This window comes from Mobula hypostoma, chromosome 23, assembly GCF_963921235.1.
Source record: "Mobula hypostoma chromosome 23, sMobHyp1.1, whole genome shotgun sequence".
Taxonomy (NCBI): Eukaryota; Metazoa; Chordata; class Chondrichthyes; order Myliobatiformes; family Myliobatidae; genus Mobula; species Mobula hypostoma.
Genome location: NC_086119.1, coordinates 19602103 through 19624208, shown reverse-complemented (window position 1 = coordinate 19624208; position 22106 = coordinate 19602103). Strand labels below are relative to the sequence as shown.

General features: G+C 40.3%; 1 protein-coding gene across 2 annotated transcripts in view; it reads right to left on the bottom strand.

Moving 5' to 3' along the window:
- Positions 1-22106, bottom strand: part of gosr1 (golgi SNAP receptor complex member 1) — a 125971-nt gene that overhangs the window by 3367 nt on the left and 100498 nt on the right. For both annotated transcript variants that reach the window (XM_063031762.1, XM_063031763.1), the window contains exon 8: positions 5345-5427. In XM_063031762.1, the coding sequence (XP_062887832.1) occupies positions 5345-5427 (83 nt within the window). The remainder of the gene's footprint in view (positions 1-5344; positions 5428-22106) is intronic.

Sequence of the window (22106 nt, the reverse complement as noted above, 5' to 3'; positions counted from 1 at the left end):
TTGATATGCAGGAACTAATCAATATTCAAAAGTATTGAAAATAACAACTGATGACTTCACTACTTCCACGAATGCCTCACTTAGTCCTCCGAGATGCAGATTATCAGGCCTGAAGACTAATTGACTTTCAGCCCCATTAACCTCTTCAGCATAATTTTTCTTTTAACTACTACTAATTTCCCTTATTCTACCCTTTCATTTCTTCCATAGTGTTTCCGGCAAGTATTTGGACTTTTTGTGCAAATAGAAGCAAAGTATTTATTTAACTACTCAGCATTTTTTTTGTATTTCTTTGCCCACTATATTGGGTGAGACCTAATTTGGAGTACTGTACTGTGTTCAGTTTTGGGCACCTACTTACAGGAAAGATGTAAACAAGGTTGTAAGGGTACAGTAGTTACATTTTGACATACTGAGGTCAACTCCTCTACTGTACCAAAACTGAAAAGAGTGAACTTTTAAAGAGATTTAACCTAATAGATCTTTAAGGCTGTGCTATTCATTCTATAGAACAGTTTTGAATTGAAAAGAGTTGCCAGGTCTGGAGGACCTGCGTTATAAGGAAAGATTGAGTAGGTTATGCCTTCAAATATAGAAGGTTGAGAGGAGATTTGATAGAGGTATACAAAATTATGAAGGGTATAAATAGGGTACATGCAAACAGGCTTTTTCCACTGAGGTTGGGTGGGACTATGACTAGAGGTCATGGGTTAAACACGAAAGGTGTAAAATTTAAGTGAAACATGAGGGGAAAGTTTTTCACTCAGAGGGTTGTGAGAATGTGGAATGAGCTGCCAGTGCAAGTGCAAGATTGATTTCAATGTTTAATACATGGTAGTGGTTGGAGGGCTATGGTTGATGGGAGTAGGCAGTTTAAATGGTTTGGCATGGACTAGACGGGCCAAAGGGCCTGCTTCTGTGCTGTACTTTTCTATGACTTGATAATTTGTTTTTGCCTTTAAGGGACTTTCATATGTTGTAACTTAACATTTCATTTTGACATATTGAGGCCAACTCCTCTACTGTACCCAAACTGAATTTACCTAATAGATCTTTAAGGCCGTGCTATTCATTTCATAGAACAGTTTTGAATTGAAAAGTGATTTACTTCCAAGGCCTTCCTGTTTAACTTCAATGGAACGAGAAGTATTCTCACGGGTTCCACCAAGGTATACCAGTTCTTTAAAATATGGAACTACTTCAACTGAAGTTAGAGTATGGATCAGGTTTACTTACAAGTTCAATAGATAGCCATGTGGCCATGACTCTCTAGTCAGGTTTTATTGAAACTATTCTGTTCTACAAACAAATGCAGGTGTTAATCTGCTTTCAATAGCACAATCATCTTTCATGAAGGCTTTCTTCCATAAAATAATTTTTTCCCTTTTTATGGCCTTAAAAAAATTATATAATCTGTTGTTGATGCAAATAAGTTAAATGTCAAACATCAAACTGCATGCTCTAGATATGTTTCAGTTGTCAGGACATTACTGTTACAATTTTCACCTGAGTTATTATACATTTGTTTCCTAACTTTCTTCTGGCTGTTACAAATAACCCAGTGGCAAATCAATTCATACAAAAACTACTTGAAGCATCATTTAGTGGTATAAAATTTTGAGAAACCAATAGATCAAATGGAATGGTACAAATTGTGTACATAGTATAGATCTTACTGAAGAAACTGCTGAACTTCAACAAAACCAATACAATTGATCTTGAAATCCAAAGTATGAAGTTAAGAACCTTTTAGAATCTATATATCAGACTACACCTCTAAGGAGGGCAATTTAAATTTTCTCAAAAAGAACCATGGGATCAACATATTGGCTCCATTAAATTTAACAGAGTAAAACTGGAGATTAGTTGAAGGCAACATACATCAAAGTTGCTGGTGAACGCAGCAGGCCAGGCAGCATCTATAGGAAGAGGCGCAGTCGACGTTTCAGGCCGAGACCCTTCGTCAGGACTAACTGAAGGAAGAGTGAGTAAGGGATTGAACGGCAATGACATTTGGCACTCTTGACTTTATTGGTCAGGATACTGAAGGAAGAAGTTGGGACATGTTGTAAGATATTGTTAAGGCTACATTTAGAGTACTGTGTACTGTCAGATCGCTCTGCTATACAGTAGGAAGGAAGAATTAAACTAGAAAGGGTGCAAGGGTTTTCAAGGATATCACCAGTATTGGAGTGCTTGGAGTCCTTTATAAGGAGAGGCTGCACAGGAAGCCAAGGTTTGACCTTATTTTGAGTCCCTCCTATAGAATTTGCATTCCAGTTGTCTATGTGATATGCAAGCCAGTTTGCAAGTCAGGGTAGTACGATATGGAGAGCTAGCTATTGCCCATGTAGCAGACTTCCCCTCTTCATGCAGTTGATGAATCCAAAGGAACTAGCAGAGATCGATACGTTTGACACCAGCGGCATTGCAGGAGTTGCCAGTCAGTGTTGAATTCAATATAGAACTGCCTCGAGCTCCCTTGGGGTTTACTCCCAAAGCCTTCCCCAAGAGTGGGTATAGCTGTAAGGCAGCGGAGGGTTGAGGTCAGAGTTTTCCTTCTCCTTCTTGAGCTGCCAATCACGGCTGACGAAGCTCAGCAGCCCGTAGCGACTGGTTTTAAGGTGCGAGTAACCTGCCTCTGCCCCTTCTCCTGTCATTAGAAACGGTTCAGTCGGGCTTAGTAGCTAAGCCACACATGCAAAGTCCACGAGCTGGACTTGGTTGTCAGAGGCGATCTGAGATGCATGTCATTAGGAGCATTTAATAGGTACTGGGTGCTTATCCCTACTACCACCCTCAGTTATAACAACCTTAAGGCACCTGACCTTACAGAGATTTATAAAAATCGTAAGATAAGGTGATTAGCATTGACTTTCTTGCTAGGGTAGGGGAGTGCTAAATTAAGCAGTAAAGGAAGATTTAAAAGGTACCTGAAGTGCAAGTTTTTCACAGAGAGGGTGTGCATATATTGAATGAGCTGCTAAGAAGTGGGACAATTACAGCATTTAAAAGACATTTATACAGATACGTGGGTAGAAAAGGTTTTGAGACACATAGGCCAAATGTAGAAGTGGGACTAGTTCAGTTAGGCAAGTTGCCCGGCATGACTCTATGACTCCAGTTAAAGGAGTTTATTGTTCTTTAAGAGGTACCAACAGCAACATTTCCACATGATCTAACTGCTAACAGCCTGGAAATAAATTCTTATGGGCATATGTACTTCCTTTTGAAGTAATTTCACAGTACTGTACTAGGAATTTGATTCTTAGCATGCTGCTGATGAAAATGGCTTACAACTTCCAAACAGCAGGATCTTGTCAGAAAGGAATACTGTAACAAGCTGCAAAAAAGTTGGCTGCTGTGTCTAATAGAGCCCGATATTATTCCATAGCTATTTAAAATTTGTTAATGAACCTGTGAAAATATTAAACAGTTAGAGGTTGAATAACAATTAAAATGTGTTTCGCTACAGAATTTGATGACCACAATGCAAATCTAGCTAAACTGCAACAGTCTCGTCTCTACTGTCTTTGACATAAACTTGTTCAATAAACTGGTGGCAAACTCTCTCAAGCATTTATCACAGTACAGTTATTCAACACTGGCTTCAAATCTACTACCATCTTCCAACTAAGATTTAAATCTCAATTTTCAGTTTACTTTATAGAAGTCCCAACAGGAGTACAGAAATTGCAGGGAATGCATTAAACAAATTGCAAAGTCAAAGAATACACACGTTACAGAAAATCTTAACAAATTGAAAATATATTAACGCCAAGAGGGTTACCAATGAAAGATGGAATTTAACAATGATAAATGTGAGGTGATGCACTTTAAGGGAAATAATAAGGCTTGAAGCAACACGATGAATAGTAGAGTCCAGTTGAATATTGAGGAAGTGGAGCTTGACTTTCCTGAAGGTGGCAGCACAGTGAGATACAATAAGTGACAGAATTTGGGATATATTCCTTTGGGAGTGAGAGTACAGAATATAAAAGTAGGAAGCTTCTGGTATAACTATAATAACCTTGATTAGGCCATGGCTGGAGTGTGTAGTTCTGGTTGTCATACCATTGGAAGGATGTGGTTTCTCTGGAGAGGAGGAGAAGTGGCTCACCAGCATGTTACCTAGGAGAGAGGGCTTTAATTATCAAGAGAGATTAAATAGGATGGGTCCGTTTCCCTTGAAAACAAGGAGGCTAAACAGTGGGCTTGATTAGAAATACAAAATTATGAGCATTGATAGGGTAAATAGTGATAACATTTCCACAGAACCAGGAGGCAGAGGCGTAAAGGAAGGATGGGAATTTTTTTCCCTGAAGAGTGGCTGGGATCTGGAACACACTGCTTGACAGGGTGGTGGAGGCAGAGATTTTCACAAGTCAAGTATCTAAATGAACATTTGAATCACCAAGGCAGAGAATACTATGTGTCAAGCACAAGAAAACACAATTAGTGCTTGATGGTCAGCATGGGCATGTTTGGTTTCTGTGCTGTATGATACAACAGGTTTCATTTTAATGTTAAAGACATTACATGAATGTAAAATGGGCATACTATATTGGCACCAGAATGTATGGCAACACTTGCGAGCTGCCCCTAATGCATCCATAGGTTATGTTGGTTGTTAACGTAAATGAGTACACTGTTTGTGTCTCTGTACATGTGATAAATAAATGAATCTGAATCTGAAGTTTGCTGCATACTTGCAAAAGTTAAAAGTTTATCCTTTTTACAATTCAAACCATTCCTCAACCAATGACATGATCATCTAACAAGAATTAAGAGCATTCATAACAGAGTTATATTTAATCTCCATGTTAAAGAGATAATGCATATGTGAATTATTCACTACAAATGATACCCAACTACTTACTTTGGGAGAGTGGGGAGGAATCTACTGAAGTAAATCTTTGCTTCATTAAAGATACTGTACAACAAAAGCTATGGCTTGGTATATCCTTTAGCTAGTTTTTATTCAAATCTACTTATTTTCTAAATAAATTATGCAAGCATCTAAAATTTGATGTTTGAAAACTATGTTGTGCATTCTGCCTTGAAACGTTGCGTTTAATTCTTCAAGAAAAATTATGCCAACACTACTAAAAATGCAAGTGTTTTGATCCAACACAGCAATGCTGCACAAAATAATTTAATGAAGTTTAAAAACACCCCTTTTGGATCCCACTCAAGGATTCACACCTCTCAGATGCTCTACACTAAACTGTTGAGTGCAGTCTTTCACGTAACTATGGCTCGTCCATTAGCCTGCCTCAGTACATTTTACCTTTCAATTTACTCTCGCCTGAAAACTATTAAAGGCATTTTTTGAAAAGGATACTGGCCAAGGAGTTCACTTTGCTTTGTATCGACTTCAGCATTCCTCGTTGTGATGTCACATTTTCTTTAGTTGCCATGGCGATGCTAAAGAAAGAAAAACACATCGTTGCTAAGAATAGCTTGCTTAGTCTGCTACAATTTCCAAGCTGAACTGACAGAAAATCAAAATATCCACAGTCTGTTTCGTTGATACATGTGACTTGCACTGGCACACTGGGTATTCCCACAGCAGCTCACCTTATGAATTCTCTAAAATTAATCTTCATCTACCCTGGCCTTTATTTGGTCTCTGCATCTATTTAATAAATGTGCAGACATGCCACTTTTATTTCTAAATGTGCATTCTCAATATTAGCATGATGAAATCCACTGAGGCCAATAACAAGACAGATTCAACACACCAATGAGCGCACTGAGTTTCTTTCAGCTAGGCAAGCTGAAATGCAAAAGGAATTTAACATCCTGCAAAATTTTATGGTCTTTGTCTAAAGGTAGCTTATGCTTCTTATTTCTTGATTTGTGTATCTGCCTTGTGTTCCTTTCACCAGCTCCTTCAGGAGAAATTAAAAAAAAATTTAAACAATGAAGGAAGTGAGGGTGGGTTCATATGAGCTTTCCTTCAGCCTACAGAGGAACGTGGAAAGAAGAAGTGGAGACCAAACTGAGACCAAATATTGGCAGGTAAAACTGAGATTAAACAATGGGAGACTTTTCAAGTCCTACTTGAAATACAAGCTAAATACATTTCCATTAGTGAAAGTGATAGGGAAACTAGAGTTAGAACTCTCAAGTTAAGTCAAAACATTTAAATAATATGATAAAACAAACAAAAATGCACACTATGCACAAAGGTATCAGTTCCACAATGTACAATGCCTATATAAGTATTCACCACCCTCTTGGAAGTCTTCATGTTTTATTGTTTTACAACATTGAATCACAGTGGATTTAATTTGGCTTTTTTGACACATGAGCAACAGAACAAAAGTGTCAAAAGTAAAAACAGATCTCCACAGTTACAAATATAAAATGCAAAATAATTCACCCCCTTGACACACTGGTGCAGCCAACTGGTTTTAGAAGTCACATAATTAGTTAAATGGAGATCACTGTGTGCAGTCAAGGTGTTTCAATTGATTGTAGTAAACATACACCTGTATCTGGAAGGTCCAACTGCTGGTGAGCCAGTATCCTGGCAAAAGTTACACCATGAAGACAAAAGAACACTTTAAGAAACTCTGCAAAAAGGTTATTGGAAATCACAAGTCACGAGATGGATACAAGAAAATTTCCAAGTCACTGAATATCATCAAGAAATGAAAAGAATACAGTACCATTGTAAATCTGCCTAGAGCATGCCATCCTCAAAAATTGAGTGACCATGTAAGAAGGGGAGGCCACCAAGAGACCTACGACAACTCCGGAGGAGTTACAAGCTTCAGTGGCTGAGATGGGAGAGACTGTGCATACAATTGTTGCCCGGGTGCTTCACCAGTCACAGCTTTATGGGAGAGTGGCAAAGAGAAAGCCACTGTTGGAAAAAAAAACACATGAAATATCGGCTAAAGTTTGCCAGAAGGCATGTGGGAGACTCTGATGTCAGCTTTTCAGCCTTCAGACTAAACACTGCTTGGCATAAGCCAAACACCGCACATCATCAAAAACACACCAAATCCCTACATGAAGCATGGTGGTGACTGCATCATGCTGTGGGGATGCTAAACTCCAACAGGCCCTGGAAGCCTTGTGAAGGTAGAGGGTACAATTAATTAATTAAAATACTGGGAAATACTGGAGGAAAACCTGATGCAGTCTGCAAGAGAACTGTGACTTGGGAGATTTGTTTTCCATCAAGACATGACCCCAAACAAAAAGCCAAAGCTCCAGAGGAATAGCTTAAAAACAACAAAGTTAATGTCCTGGAGTGGCCAAGCCAGAGTCCAGATCTCGTTCCAATTGAGAACTTGTGGCTGGACTTGGAAAGGGCTGTTCACTCACGATCCCCATGCAATCTGACAGATCTATCCACACAGACTCAAGGCTGTAATTGCTGCGAAAGGTGCATCTACTAATATTGACTTGAAGGGTGTAAGTAATTATTCAATTATTTTGTATTTAATAATTGAAATAAATTTAGACCTATTTTAGAAATTTGTTTCCACTTTGACACAAAAGAGTCTTTTCTATTGATCAGTATCAAAAAAGCCAAATTTAAAACTACTGTAATTCAATACTGTAAGACAATAAAACATGAAAACTTCCGGGGGGGGGGGAGGGAAGGTGAATACTGTATAGGCACTGTATATTCTAACCTAAGATGAGACATGGAAGATAAAAACAAAATAGCCACAGCAAGGATGGAGAGCAAAACCATAAAAGGGAACCTAAACAAAACACTTACAGGCATTAAGTAGGAAGTGGAAAGTATCCTTAGAGGCCAAAAAAGGCAGAGGGCAAGGCTCAAATACTTAACAGGACGTTATGATGGTTTCCCAAGGAAGGGTAAAGGTAGTGGCTTAGGTACAAAGAAGGATGATGATGGGAATATAGGCAATGACACCTAAATGGATTTTCAGAAAACATGTTGACAAACTCCCACATAGAAAGATGAGGAGCAAAATTGAGGTTCTCAGGATAAAGGAGCCTGTAACAGCATGGACAAAAATAAGTGGCTCAAGGACAAAAGCAGTCATGGTAAAGAGTTGTTTTCTCTGACTGCAGGATGACACAGCAGTCGTGTTCCTCCAGGTTCCAGTATTAGGGACAAAGCTGTTTGTCCACAAATTAATTATTTTGCAGTTGGCAGTATGGAGTAGAAGTTCAAAAATTTCTATTGACTCAATCTTGGAGATATGGTAAACAAATGAGGAAAGTGAGAGAGTGAGGAGTTTTAGAAACGCTGGCAGTTTGGGCAAATGAAATTTAATAAACAGTATTTGATAAATATTACTGATAAAAGTGAAAGAAGATGCAAAGGCAATCCCATCTAAATGGTACTATTCTGAAGAATGCAGTTACAGACAGATGCAAGGGTACAAAAGCATATATTTTTGAAAGTGGCAAAATGCTGAGGGAGACATTAGTAAATCACATAGGATGTTGGGCTCCATATCTCAGAAAGGATGTGTTGTCATTGGAGACAGCCCAATGGAGGACGATTCCGGGAATAAAGGGGTTAACATATGAGGAGCATTTGGCAGCTTTTGGCCTGTACTCATTGGAATTTAGAAGAATGCAGGGTGATCTCACTGAAACCTACCGAATGTTAAAAGAACTAGATAGGGTGGATGTAGAGAAGATGTTTCCTGTGGTGGGGGCATAGCCTCAAAATTGAAGGATGACCCTTTAAGTAAGGAGGAATTTTTTTAGCCAGAGAGTAGTAAATCTGTGGAATGCTTTGCCACAGACTGTGGCAGAAGCTAAGTCCATGCATATATTCAAGCAGAAGTTGATCGTTTCCTGATTGGTCAAGGCATCAAAGGATAATGGTGAGAAGGTAGGTGTATGGGGTTGAGTGGGATCCGGGATCAGCCATGATGGAATGGCAGAGCAGACTAGATGGGCTGAATGGCCTAATTCTGCTCCCATGTCTTATCCAATATACTCTGGACTCTAAATTACATCACAACCACCGTCTCTGGATGACAACCTAAGGCCTCAGGTTTGCAAATAATATTTTATTTATTGCAAATAATAATCTGCCTCTTTATTCTTGCCTCCAAAACAACGGGAAAGAATCAGCTTCTATTGTCTTGCTTGTACATTTACACCCAGTGGCCACTTTATTAGGTACACCTCCTCATCAATGCAAATATCTAATCAGCCAATCACATGACAGCAACTCAATGCATAAAAGCAGGCAGACATGGTCAAGAAGTTCAGTTGCTGTTCAGACCAAAGATCAGAATGGGCAAGAGATGCAATCTAAGTAACTTGGACCATGTAATGATTGTTGGAGCCTGACAAAGTGGTTTAAGTATCTCAGAAATTGCGGATCTTCTCGGGCTTTCATGCACAACAGTTTTCAGAGTTCTTGCAACAATGTTGCAAGAAACAAAAAATAAAATCCAGTGAGCGGCAGTTCTATGGGCGAAAATAATGAGAGCAGTCAGAGGAGAACATCAGACTTGTTCAAGCTGACAGGAAGACAACAGTAACTTGAATATCCACATGTTGTATGGAAGAACATATCTGAACATCGAACTTTGAAGTGGATGAGCTACAAAGCAGAAGACTACACTCATGTTGTTCCACTCATGCAGTTAATAAAATGGTCATTGAGTGTATATAGCATTAAGAAAAAGATCATTTGAATAACGTATGTCAGAATTTGAATGCATAGTTGTGATACTGTCATGGACCCTGAATGTGTGCATGCTTTTTATTATCTAATAAAAGGTAAGATGGTTTTCTCTTTCAAGAATCTACTTCCCATGACTACTGATTTGAGCATTATTTCATAACAGACAACAAGAGAGGATTGTAATTTATGTTAAATTGAGACAACACTCTTGGATTCCAATTAGTATGAGATAAATCTTAAACTAAGAACTACAATATTCTTAAAACTTCACTATCTATACACCAAACAATATTTCTGACTCTAGAAATCTCTTTAAACTGTATACAGCCTCCATGATTAACGATCAGTTTTTAAAACATTCTTTCTATATTGCTTCCTATTTTAGGATACAGTGATATATGCCACAATGCCCTTAATAAACACCAAAGTACTTGTAGCCCTGAAGAGTACGTCAGAAGGTAAAATCCAACACAAATCAATTTCCCTTTCCAAATTTCTATGTAGTACTGAGATTTACGGCTCATCTTAAAACAGAATACAGTCTGTACCATTTTGGTACTTGTCACTGTGAAAATACGCCAATATGCTTAAACTGGAAGGAAATTTCAACAACTTCCCTACAGATTTACTGCTAAGAATTTCATACAGAGTGCGCATTCAATTATTTCAATAAACTGGTGAACGTGGGAACAGTCCATGCACAGTGTCCAGCATTTTCTTTAGTATCAAAACCTGCAGGGTAAGGTGGGAATTGAGTACAAACATTGACATAGACCAACAGGGCCTATTGATCAGTTGTGTGCTTGGGGGGGGGGGGGGGGATTTTGTGGTTCTATGCAAACAAAGCAAACTTGTAAGAAAGATAAGGGCAGATGGAGATATTGATAATGGGACAGTAGTTTGAAAGATCAACTCTAAAGGCAGGTGGAAAAAGTGGGAGTTAGGAGAGAATAAAAGTACATTTTCTCTCTTATCCACTGTTTTTGCTTATATTTCAATTTGTTCAGGATTCATATGTATCAACAAAAGGGTACAGAACCTTATATTAAAATTCTCATTTTCAAATTCCTACCAAGGGTTTCTAAATTCTACTTCTAATTTCCTCTGGACATGTAAGTTTCTAAGATCTTTGTAATCCATGCATTCTTACCTCTTGTTAATTCCAGAATGATATAAATGGAAGCTATGCCATTGACTGGTTAAAAAAAAGTTACAAGTTTTCTATTGGGTTCTATTGAGTTTCTTTGTTTTGTCACTGCCTGTAGGAAAGCGAATCTCAACGTTGTATAAAGTATATGTAATTAGATAATAAATTATTTGTGAACTATGAAATCTTTAAACTCTCTTTGCTTCTACAAGATATTCCAAGCCTTTGGCCAATGCTTTAATACCCCTTTGCAACTGGGTGTCAATTTCTGTTTGTGATGTGTCTTGGTACATTTTACTACATTTAAGATACTTTCAAATGGAAGCTGTTGCTGTGGGTGCTGCACTTTTACATCAAAAACATGCAATGACATTGAACATATGATGTATAAAAATATTGCTGGATAATAAACACAAGAAAGTCTGCCGATACTGGAAATCCAAAGCAACACTCACAAAATGCTGAAGGAACTCAGTAGGTCATCATCTATGGAAATGAATAAATAGTTGACATTTTGAGCTGACATCTTTCTTCAGGTCCTGGAGAAGGGTCTCAGCCCGAAACATCAACTTGGTTATTCATTTCCACAGATGCTGCCTGACTTGCTGAGTTCCTCCAGCATTCTATGCATGTTGCTGGATATTTCATGTTTAATACCAGACATCCTTTTGACTTTCCTAAATCATGCCAAATGAAGTTCACCCTGTCCCATGATACAGAAACAAAGAGGCAGTTATAAACGCTGCTACTTGAAGAGAGATAATTTAATCAGTTCATATTTTTTCTTCTTTTTGACACAATGGGGGAAGTCCAGCCCAATTTTGTCCTGAAAATAACTAAATTGTTTTTAGCTTAATGATTATAGCCTGTTTTAAAAGAAAGTCATCACAAACTTGTCAAATATATGCTAATTGCACTGCAGAAAGACCCAACGTAACCTTGTTTATTAATCCCACTTCTAAAATGAGATACCTGCACATAAAACAGGAAAAAATAACAACCTTTTTCCTTGTTTAAAATATCTCCTTTCTCTTACCTACCAAGTAAAATACTCATTCTGTCTGTAAGATGGCACATGACTGAGAACAGCAATTTGTGAAATTTAAAATCAGTGCCTTTTTGTAGGGTAAGACTAATTAAGTCATATCAGGTGGATAGATAGGATGCCTGTCAAATTGCATTTCAGCTGATTCCACTTTAACCAGCATCAGCACCAAAAGAAGTACACACAAAAATATGCAACATCCGAAGTGGTTTACACAGTTATGTCTCATCAGATATAAAGCTATAACAAGATTTGGTTTGGATGCCTGTCTCCTTCCTGTAATGAAATGGGAGATATGAGAAAACTTCATTGTTGTGTAATTTTCAGAAGCAACTGGAAAGACAATTATTATGTAGTATGCTTTGTGACTTTGAGATTCAAGCCCAGCTGATTTTTGAGTTGCTTTAAATTTCAATACAGTGTGCCATCAATCCACCCACCTGAGCACCAGATGGACGTAAGGCCCCCCCACATGGAGGGAGGTGGAAAGTAAAGTTAAATGAGCAAGATCAGCATCAGCTCCAGGGCCCAATGGCATCCCATACAGGCTCTATAAGAACACACCTGGTGTCCTGAAACACCTCTGAAATCTGATGAAGGTGACATGGGGGAAAGGAATTATACCTAAGGCATGGCGAAGGGCGGGAGGGATACTAATTCCCAAAGAGAAGAATTCCTCAACAATTAGTCAGTTCCGCCAGATCAGTCTGCTGAATATGGAAGGAAAGATCTTCTTTGGTGTTGTGGCTCAAAGACTCTCAGCCTTTTTGCAGAGCAACAACTTCGTTGACACATCAGTGCAGAAAGTAGGAATACGTGGTTTCCCAGGATGTCTGGAACACGCAAATGTCACCTGGCACCGGATACGCACTGCCAAGAAAGACAAGAAAGACCTGCATGTGGTCTTCCTAGATCTTGCCAATGCTTTTGGGTCGGTGCCTCACGAGACTTTGTTGGCAGCTTTCAATTTTTTCCAGGTTCCAGAGGGCATCACAAAGCTGGTCAAAGCGTACTTCCAGGATCTGCAGTTCTGTGTCACAACACAAGATAACACCACCATATGGCACATGGCAGCACCTTGAGATAGGCAACACTCACAACACGCTGGAGGAACTCAGCAGGTCGGGCAGCATCCGTGGAAAAGATCGGTCGACGTTTCGGGCTGGAACCCTTTGTCAGGATGAAGGGTTCCGGCCCAAAACGTCGACCCATCTTTTCCACGGATGCTGCCTGACCTGTTGAGTTCCTCCAGCGTGTTGTGACTGTTGCTTTGACCCCAGCATCTGCAGATTATTTTGTGCCTTGAGATAGGCATAATGGCGGGATGTACCATCTCTCCCCTGGCATCTATCATGGCAATGGAGTTCATTATCCGAGCATCACAATGGGTGGTCGGAGGGAAATGCTTGAAGAATGGGCTGCATCTTCCTCCAATCAGGGTGTACATGGATGACATGACCACAATAACAACAAAAACATGCACCAAACGCCTGCTGGATAAACTCCTGGGAAACATCAAATGGGCACGAATGGAGATCAAACCCAGTAAGTTTCGCAGTATCTCAATTGTCAAAGGCCGGCTCACCGACATAAGGTTTTGTATCAACGCTGAGCCAATACCAACTGTCCTGGAGAAGCCCATCAAAAGCCTCGGATGTTGGTACAACGCAGACTTCAGAGACACAGAGCAGGTGGAACAACTAAGGCAGGATACAATCAGTGGCCTCAAGCTAATCAACAACACGGCTCTCCCAGGGAGGTTGAAGCTTTGGTGCTTTCAGTTTGGACTGCTGCCCTGACTTATGTGGCCAATTACCATCGATGAGGTCACTATGTCTCATGCAAATCGGCTGGAGAGGCTGGTGAACTCATATGTGAGGAAGTGGCTTGGGCTACCAAGATGCCTTAGCAGCATAGGACCTTATGGGAACGGAGCCCTTTCTCTGCCAATTTCTAGCCTGGTGGAGGGATACAAATGTGCCAAAGCAAGGCTGGAAATGACACTCAAAAAATCTTGGAACCCAATCGTAAGAGGCGTTGCTCCTGCTCTAGCAACAGGGAAGAAATGGACCCCAGCCGCAGTAGTACTGGATGCAGAAGCTGCCCTCTGACACCGGGACATAGTGGGCTATGCCCAACAGGGCAGTGGAGGCTTTGGCCTTGGAGTGATGAAACCTACCTGGCAAAGGGCTACAACAACTGAACGCCGGCACCTGGTGGTGGAGGAGGTGCGCCACCAAGAAGCAGCAGCCAGATGTGCCAAAGCAATATCCCAAGCCAAGCAAGGCTGCTGGACAAGGTGGGAGGGTGTTGAGAGGAGGAAAATCACAGGGAGTGAGCTGGGGAGCATGGAGTCAAACAGATTGAGCTTCATCATCAGAACAATATATGATGTCCTGCCCTCTCCTACAAACCTAAATCTTTGGCTGGGAGAGGATCCAGCCTGTCCTCCATGCGCAGTTCCGACATCCCTCAAGCACATCCTGGTTAGTTGCAAGACCAGCCTAATACAAGGCAGATACACCTGGCGACACAACCAAGTGCTGAGGCATTTGGCAGCTGAACTTGAGGGTAAGAGAGTAACCACCAACACCAGGCCTCTCAATGCCCAGACAACGGTCCCACAACTACCATCCTTCATCCAGGAAGGAGAGAAACTGGGGCTAACCCGTTGCCTCATGACTCATGCCCCCTGAGTGCAGCCAGGGACTGGGAAATGCGTGTTGATTTAGGCCAGAAACTTACCTTCCCATCTGAAATTGCAACGACCAACCTGTGGCTTAACCTGGTCCTTTGGTCCAACTCCTGTCGGCGTATCTTTATCACTGAGCTGACGGTCCCCTGGGAGGATGCTGTGGATGAGGCTTATGAACAGAAAAGGCTGCAATATGCCAACCTTGCAGTTGAAGCAAAGGAGCGAGGCTGGAACGTAAAAGCGTGCCAGTTGAGGTGGGGTGCAGGGGCTTTATAGCCAGTTCCACAGTAAGGCTGCTGAGGGAAGTAGGAGTCAGAGTGCAGGCTCATAGGAAGGCAATCAAAGCACTTGCTAATGTCGCCGAAATGAGCAGTCACTGGCTATGGCTGAAAAGAAGGGATGCCGTCTGGGCTGCCGAGTGACCATCTAGAGACTAACCATGTGACACACACCCAGGTCTGATCAGCCTGTAGGGGGCCTGCCTCGGCTGAGGGTGTCTTGTGATAAAAGGCCGAAACACCCAGTGATGTCGAGGTACACAACTGAAGATGTGTCGTAATGGTAGTAACATCATCTAGTGGTCATCTTTAAGAACTACTTCCACTCAAGTCAAGTGCAGTGCAGAAACTTTAGGGACTGTAACATCCAACCCAATTAATCAATCCAAATTCCAGATGAATCAGTTGACTGATCTCTTCTATTCAGTGTTATATGGTTTATTAATGGAAAGCTTTCAGGAAACACTGATGTTTTCACTAAAAGGATTATATTCTTATGGTTAACAGCTATGGCCTTTCAATGCTCATATTAGCAACTGAGCTATGAATCAATATAAAATTGTCGAAAGTGAGGGACTTCTGATTTTTAGCAATGACATACCCATTGGGATTAATTAGTTCCTGTCTCATGGGGAATGCATTTAAATCAGTACCAATTTCCTAAATGTTTATTAATAATCATTCATTTACATTTTCCACATAGATATCTGGATGAGAAAATCAAAAGAAAGAAACTGATTGAGACACTCTATTTGTTCAATTTTCTGAATAAAGTTAATTTTGAAAATATGGGTCGTTTAATGTGCATTGTTTTGTCTCAGTTCAAGATCTTTCCCATGCTTGAGAAGATAATACTTGCAGTCAGAGTAATGACTGAAATAAATCTTATGACAAAACAGTGAAAGATTTTTTTAAAGCTGTAAACAAGTAGGAGCAAGGAAAGAAACTGAAGGACGTTTCATTTGTGAGCAAATAGTGAAGGGAAGAAATTTAAAACAAATTTTAGAGGGTCTAGAGGAGGTTCATGAAATTGAGTCAAGGACCAGATGGACATCCCTTTAGAACACAGATGAGGAGGAATTACTTCCACCTTCCCCTTTTCCCCTCTGCCATCTATTTTCTGAATGGATATTGAACCCATGAATATTACCTCACTACTTTTTAAATTTCTGTTTTTGCACTACTTATTTTACTATTTAATATATAAAGTTATTGTAATTCAGTATTTTTCTATTATTAGGTATTGCATTGTACTGCAGCTGCAAAGTCAACAAATTTCACAGCATACGCTGGTGATTCTGATTCTGATCCCAGGAATGAAAAGGTTACCGTATGAGGAACATTGATGGCTCTGGGCTTTTACTTGCTGGTGTTTAGAAGAATGAGGGGAATTTCATTGAAACCTATTGAATACTGAAAGGCCTAGACAGAGTGGATGTGGACAGGATATTTCCTATAGTGGGGGAGTCAAAGACCAGAGGGTACAACCTCAGAATAGAAGGACATCCCTTTAGAATTCATTGCCACAAACAGCTGTGGGTATATTTAAAGCAGAGGTTGATAGGCTCTTGATTAGCAAGGGCATCAAAGGTTAATGGGAGAAGACAGGAGAAAGGGGTTGAGAGGGATAATAAGCCAGCCATGATGGAATGGTAAAGTAGACTTGACAGGCCGAATGGCCTAATTCTGCCCCTAAATCAATTGATCTATAAATGAAATATACAGACTTTACTGATTGTTTTGCGTTCTACAGTTGCTAGGTTTACCAGCATTTCCTGTATACATTTCTCTTCCTGCCATCCTCATCTAACCCCTATAGTAGCCATTATGTTCAAACAGGGACTTAAAGAGAAGTCAAATTATATTGAGAAAGTTTATTATACAGAGCAGATGAAGAAACATAAATTCAAAAAAAAATTCAAAGTCTGTATAAGACTCTTGATCAATTTCACCAATTTCAACTGAGACAATGGTCCACGTATACAGCCTGTTGTTGCTGAGCTCACTGAGGTGAGATGCAAGCTACCCTCAATAATCTGCAGTAGCAACCTGATCCACAAAACAGGCCTCTGATTCGCGAGTTCTTGTGCAACCATCTTCACAAGGAATATTTTTAATACTAACTAAGCTCTGGCTTCAGGGTCAAAAACAAGTCAAAATTTCTGACATTCATATACACTGAAAAATATTCAAAACATATTAAAAATTAATCATACAACTAAAATATTAAAACTTGCATTTTAAAATGAATTAAAAATTTAGGAACAAGAAGAGACATATAAAATAATTAAATATAATCAATTCCATTACTTCTAAACTACGTAAGATTCCAAGATAGTAAAAACCGCCAAGAGGACCACCGTGGTCTAACTCCCCCTCTACTTGTGACATTTGCTGGGAGCCTCGTATACAAACAGCCTGAAGCATTGTTAAGGATACCTGCCACCCACCCTACAATCTCTTTGACCCACTACTGTCAGTGGGCTACAGGAGCATCAGGACTAGGTAACAGCTTCTTCCCTCAGGCTATGAGATCAGTGAATACTCTGCCACCACCGAGGTCTTGTCTCCAGGACAGCAGGCTGTTTACTGCTTACCTATGCCTTCACATGCATTTCGAATTATATTTTATTAACTTGTTTGATTGTGCACCGTAGTTCAGAGGAACATTGCTCTATTTGGTTGCATATCTGTTCAGTCAGATGACTGAACTTGAACTTAAATTAGTTGAAAAGTCCATGTCACTCAGAGTTATTCCCCTCCTAAAATGAATAATATTCTGAAAACTGAATCACTCTAACATGGTTCACAATTCAGATTACCTAGAGTAACTGCTAGGAGTTGAGAAGCCACTACTGGACTTCAAGAGGAAGCCTGGAATGTTGCAGGGTTAGACTTCAGTGTCAGTGACTGTAGTTTCAAGAAATTAAGGACTTCTGTAACCATTCTGTTGATGATTGCATTTGGCCACCCCCTCAAAGTAGTTGTGAACCACATAATTAAGACACATCATAATTTTTATAGAAATGAAAGGCAATGTCCAGATGTATATTGTTGTGAAGTTGGCAAAGGACAGGAGTACCTGCTTTTCAGAGAATGAAAAGTAGCTCCTCAGCAGGATCAAAAAGTTACTGCAAAGAAATAAAGTCTTACATAGCAGAGAAAGAGGACAATGAGCAGAACAAAGGGATTTTTTCCACTTGGACGAAGCTACGTAGCATTTAAGAGGTGGGTAGTTTCTTTTTCTAAGTTTTTCCATTCCTTTGTATAATTTGACCTACCGGGCATTCCCTATAGCCCAGACTATGTAACAATACACAGACCTTAGAACAGTAACAGCACATTACAAAGGCAAAGGAACTTAACTGCTGCTTAAAGGTTACATAAATAGGGCACTTTGTAGCCTGTAGAAATCAATAACAAATTTTCTAACAGTTGACCTTTAGTTTGCTTTAGTACTAAACTTCACTCGACTTCACTTGCCCCATCATTGAAATGTTCCCACAACCTATGGACTCATTTTCAAGGACTCTTCATCTTATGTTCTCAATATTTATTGCTCGCTTGCTTGCTTATTTCTCTATTTCTCTATCTATCTATCTACTTATTTATTTATTATTCCTTTCTTCTAGTTTGTTGTCTTTTACAGACTGGTTGAATGCCCAAGTTGGTGCAGTCTTTCAGTGATTCTATTATTACTATGTTATTATGAATTTATTGAGTATGCCCACAAGAAAATGAATCTCAGGGTTGTATATGGTGACATATATTTACTTTGATAATAAATTTGCTTTGAACTACTTCTGGCTGATCCCTTTTTATCATTTTTTCTTTTATTTTGTATAGTTTAGCCCACTTGGCCTGTTCTATACTATACAAACTTAACAACACATTACACAGGGCTAACCGTCCTTTAGCTACCACATAATTTCACCTTATCAAACAAATTCCTTTTGCTCCAACCTTTATCTTCCCAAAATCTCTTTTGGTCACCTACTGAATGGTCCCATTAGCCATTTCTCTTTTCTTACTACATTACCTGACCTGCTGATTCCCACCTCCCACACTCAACACTTTCTTGGTTTTATTTCAGATTTCCAGCATTTGCAGTTTAAAAAAATTAACTTAGTACAATATAAAGGCAAAATGGGAGGCAGTGGGTAATTGGCAGAGTATGGTAGGAAAAGAAATTGCTTTAGTGGAAGATTAGTTAAATGGGTCGTTGGCATGGAATCATTGCTGTGATGTCTAAATGGTGACTATTTCAAAAATGCATTTTCTCAATAACTCTACTTTGTAACACTCATAACACGCTGGAGGAACTCAGCAGGTCGGGCAGCATCCATGGAAACGATCAGTCAACGTTTCGGGCTGGAACCCTTCGTCAGGACAGAAGAGGGAAGGGGCAGAGGCCCTATAAAGAAGGTGGGGGGAGGGTGGGAAGGAGAAGGCTGGTAGGTGCCAGGTGAAAAACCAGTAAGGGGAAAGATAAAGGGGTAGGGGTGGGCCCGTCTCCCTAATATATCAGGATCTTTTTGCAATTCAATGTAACCAGCTTTACTCTCAATGAGACCCCTGGGCCTAATTTAATGTCATCACAAATTTGCTTATCATGCCATATATAATAATTTCCAAATCATTTACAGTCCCAGTGCTGACCCCAAGAGCAGCCTACAAGCCATGGTGGGTGATGGTTGGAGAATCAACCTCCAACCATCCATCACTCTGTGCTTCCTATTATCAAAACAATTCTGAATCCACCTCGCTAGCTCCCATGTGAACTAACCTTCCAGATCAGCCTGGCAGGTTTGTCAAAGGCCTTACTAAATTACATATAGACAACACCCACTACCCTAATTTTATCTAACCCCATAGTTACCTCTTCGAAAAACTCCAAAAGATTCGTCAGACATACACCCACATATAAAAACCACGCTGACTATTCCTGATTATCCAAGTGATGGTAGATTTTGTTCTTCAGAATTCTCTCCAGTAACTGCCCTACAACTGAAGTCAAGTTCCCTGGCCTGTCTTTGCTACACTATTTGAACAACAGAACAACAGAATCCCTGTGTGGTCTTCTGGAGCTTCGCCAGCGGCTAACAACAAAACAAATATCTTTACAAAGGCCTCTGCGATTTCTTCCTTGGCCTCCCATAATGTTTTGGTCAGGCCCTGGGAATCAGCCCATCTTAATGTGCTTCAAAGCTGCAGTTGACTCATAATATGCATACGATCCAAAACCTCACTATGTGTTACCCTCTTTTGTTTGGCATCCATGATATAACTGGTCAAGACCAAGGAGAAAAAAACATTAAAAATCTTAGTCATCTTCTACAGCTCCACACATGGGTGGCCCTGATGGTCTTTAAGCAGACCAGTCTCTCACTGATCATCCTTTTACTGTTAACATAACTGAAGAACTTCTTGCCAAATCCATCTCATATCCTCTTTTTTTTGCCCTCCTGATTTCTCTTTTCAGTCTGATCAGATTTCTATTCAGACAAAATGCTGGAGGAAGTCAGCAAGTCAGGGTATTGATATTATTTGATATCAAAGTCAACTTCTAGCTTATTACAAATAGAAGTTATTAACAAAGAGAACAATGATAACTGCTATATTTTAGACTGTCTTTTCCTTGAATATATAACAAGAACATGACACATAGAAATTGGTGGATGAAGTTCATCATTGTCAAAAGGTAATCAAAAATTGGTACACAAATTGGGCCACAGGGTCATGTGTGTATTTAATGGGTTGAGGATGGTTTAAAGGAGAGAAAACTTTGAGGGATAAATCAGTTGCTTAAACGCTGATGGGCTGCAGCTAATGGAATGCCACTAAATAAGCACTGGGCTTTCAGCAAGTTGCAATCTGTATTAATGGTTTACACTAAGTGGCCACAGGAGTGGAAACATGTGTGTCTTCTGCTGCTGTAGCCTACCCATTTCAAGGTGTGAAGAGTTGTGCGTTCAGAGATGCTCTTTTGCACATCACTCTGATAATGTGTGGTTATCTGAGTTACTGTCGCCTTCCACCAGTCTGGCCATTCTCCTTTGACCTCTCCCATTAACAAGGAATTTTTGCCCAAGGTACTGTGGCTCACTGGATATTTTTTGTACCATTCTCTGTGTGCTCAGTCCACTGCAGTTCTCTCTGCTGACTCATGACTGTGCTGCAACACACAGCTCAAACCACGTCATCAAGTTCGCCGATGACACAACTGTGGTGGGTCTCATCAGCAAGAACGTTGAGTCAGCATACACAGAAGAGGTGCAGCAGCTAACGGACTGGTGCAGAGCCAACAACCTGTCTCTGAATGTGAACAAAACAAAAGAGATGGTTGGTGACTTCAGGAAGATATGGAGCAGCCACTTTCCGCTGAACATCGACGACTCCTCCATAGAGATCGTTAAGAGCACCAAATTTCTTGGTGTTCACCTGGCAGAGAATCTCACCTGGTCCCTCAACACCAGCTCCATAGCAAAGAAAGCCCAGCAGCATCTCTACTTCCTGCGAGGGCTGAGAAAAGTCCATCTTCCACCCCCCCCCAACCCCCATCCTCACCACATTCTACAGAGGTTGTATTGACAGCATTCTGAGCAGCTGCATCACTGCCTGGTTCGGGAATTGCACTGTCTCGGATCGCAAGACCCTGCAGCGGATAGTGAGGTCTGCTGAGAAGATCATCGGGGTCTCTCTTCCCGCCATTACAGACATTTACACCACACGCTGCATCCGTAAAGCAAACAGTATTATGAAGGACCCCACGCACCCCTCATACAAACTCTTCTCCCTCCTACCATCTGGCAAAAGGCACTGAAGTATTAGGGCTCTCACGACCAGACTATGTAACAGTTTCTTCCCCCAAGCCATCAGACTCCTCAAAACCCAGAGCCTGGACTGATACCAACCTACTGCCCTCTACTGTGCATATTGTCTTGTTTATTATTTATTATAATGCCTGCACTGTTTTGTGCACTTTATGCAGTCCTGGGTAGGTCTGTAGTCGTGTGTAGTTTTGTGTTGTTTTACATAGTTCAGTGTAGTTTTTGTATTGTTCATGTAGCACCAAGGTCCTGAAAAACGTTGTCTCGTTTTTACTGTGTACTGTACCAGCAGTTATGGTCGAAATGACAATAAAAAGTGACTTGACTTGACTTGACTTGTAAACTCCAGAGACAGTTGTGCATGAAAATCCCTGGAGATTAGCAGTTTCTAAGATAACAAACCACTCCGTCTAGCACCAACAATCATTTCATGGTCAAAGCTAAATCACATTTCTTCCCCATTCT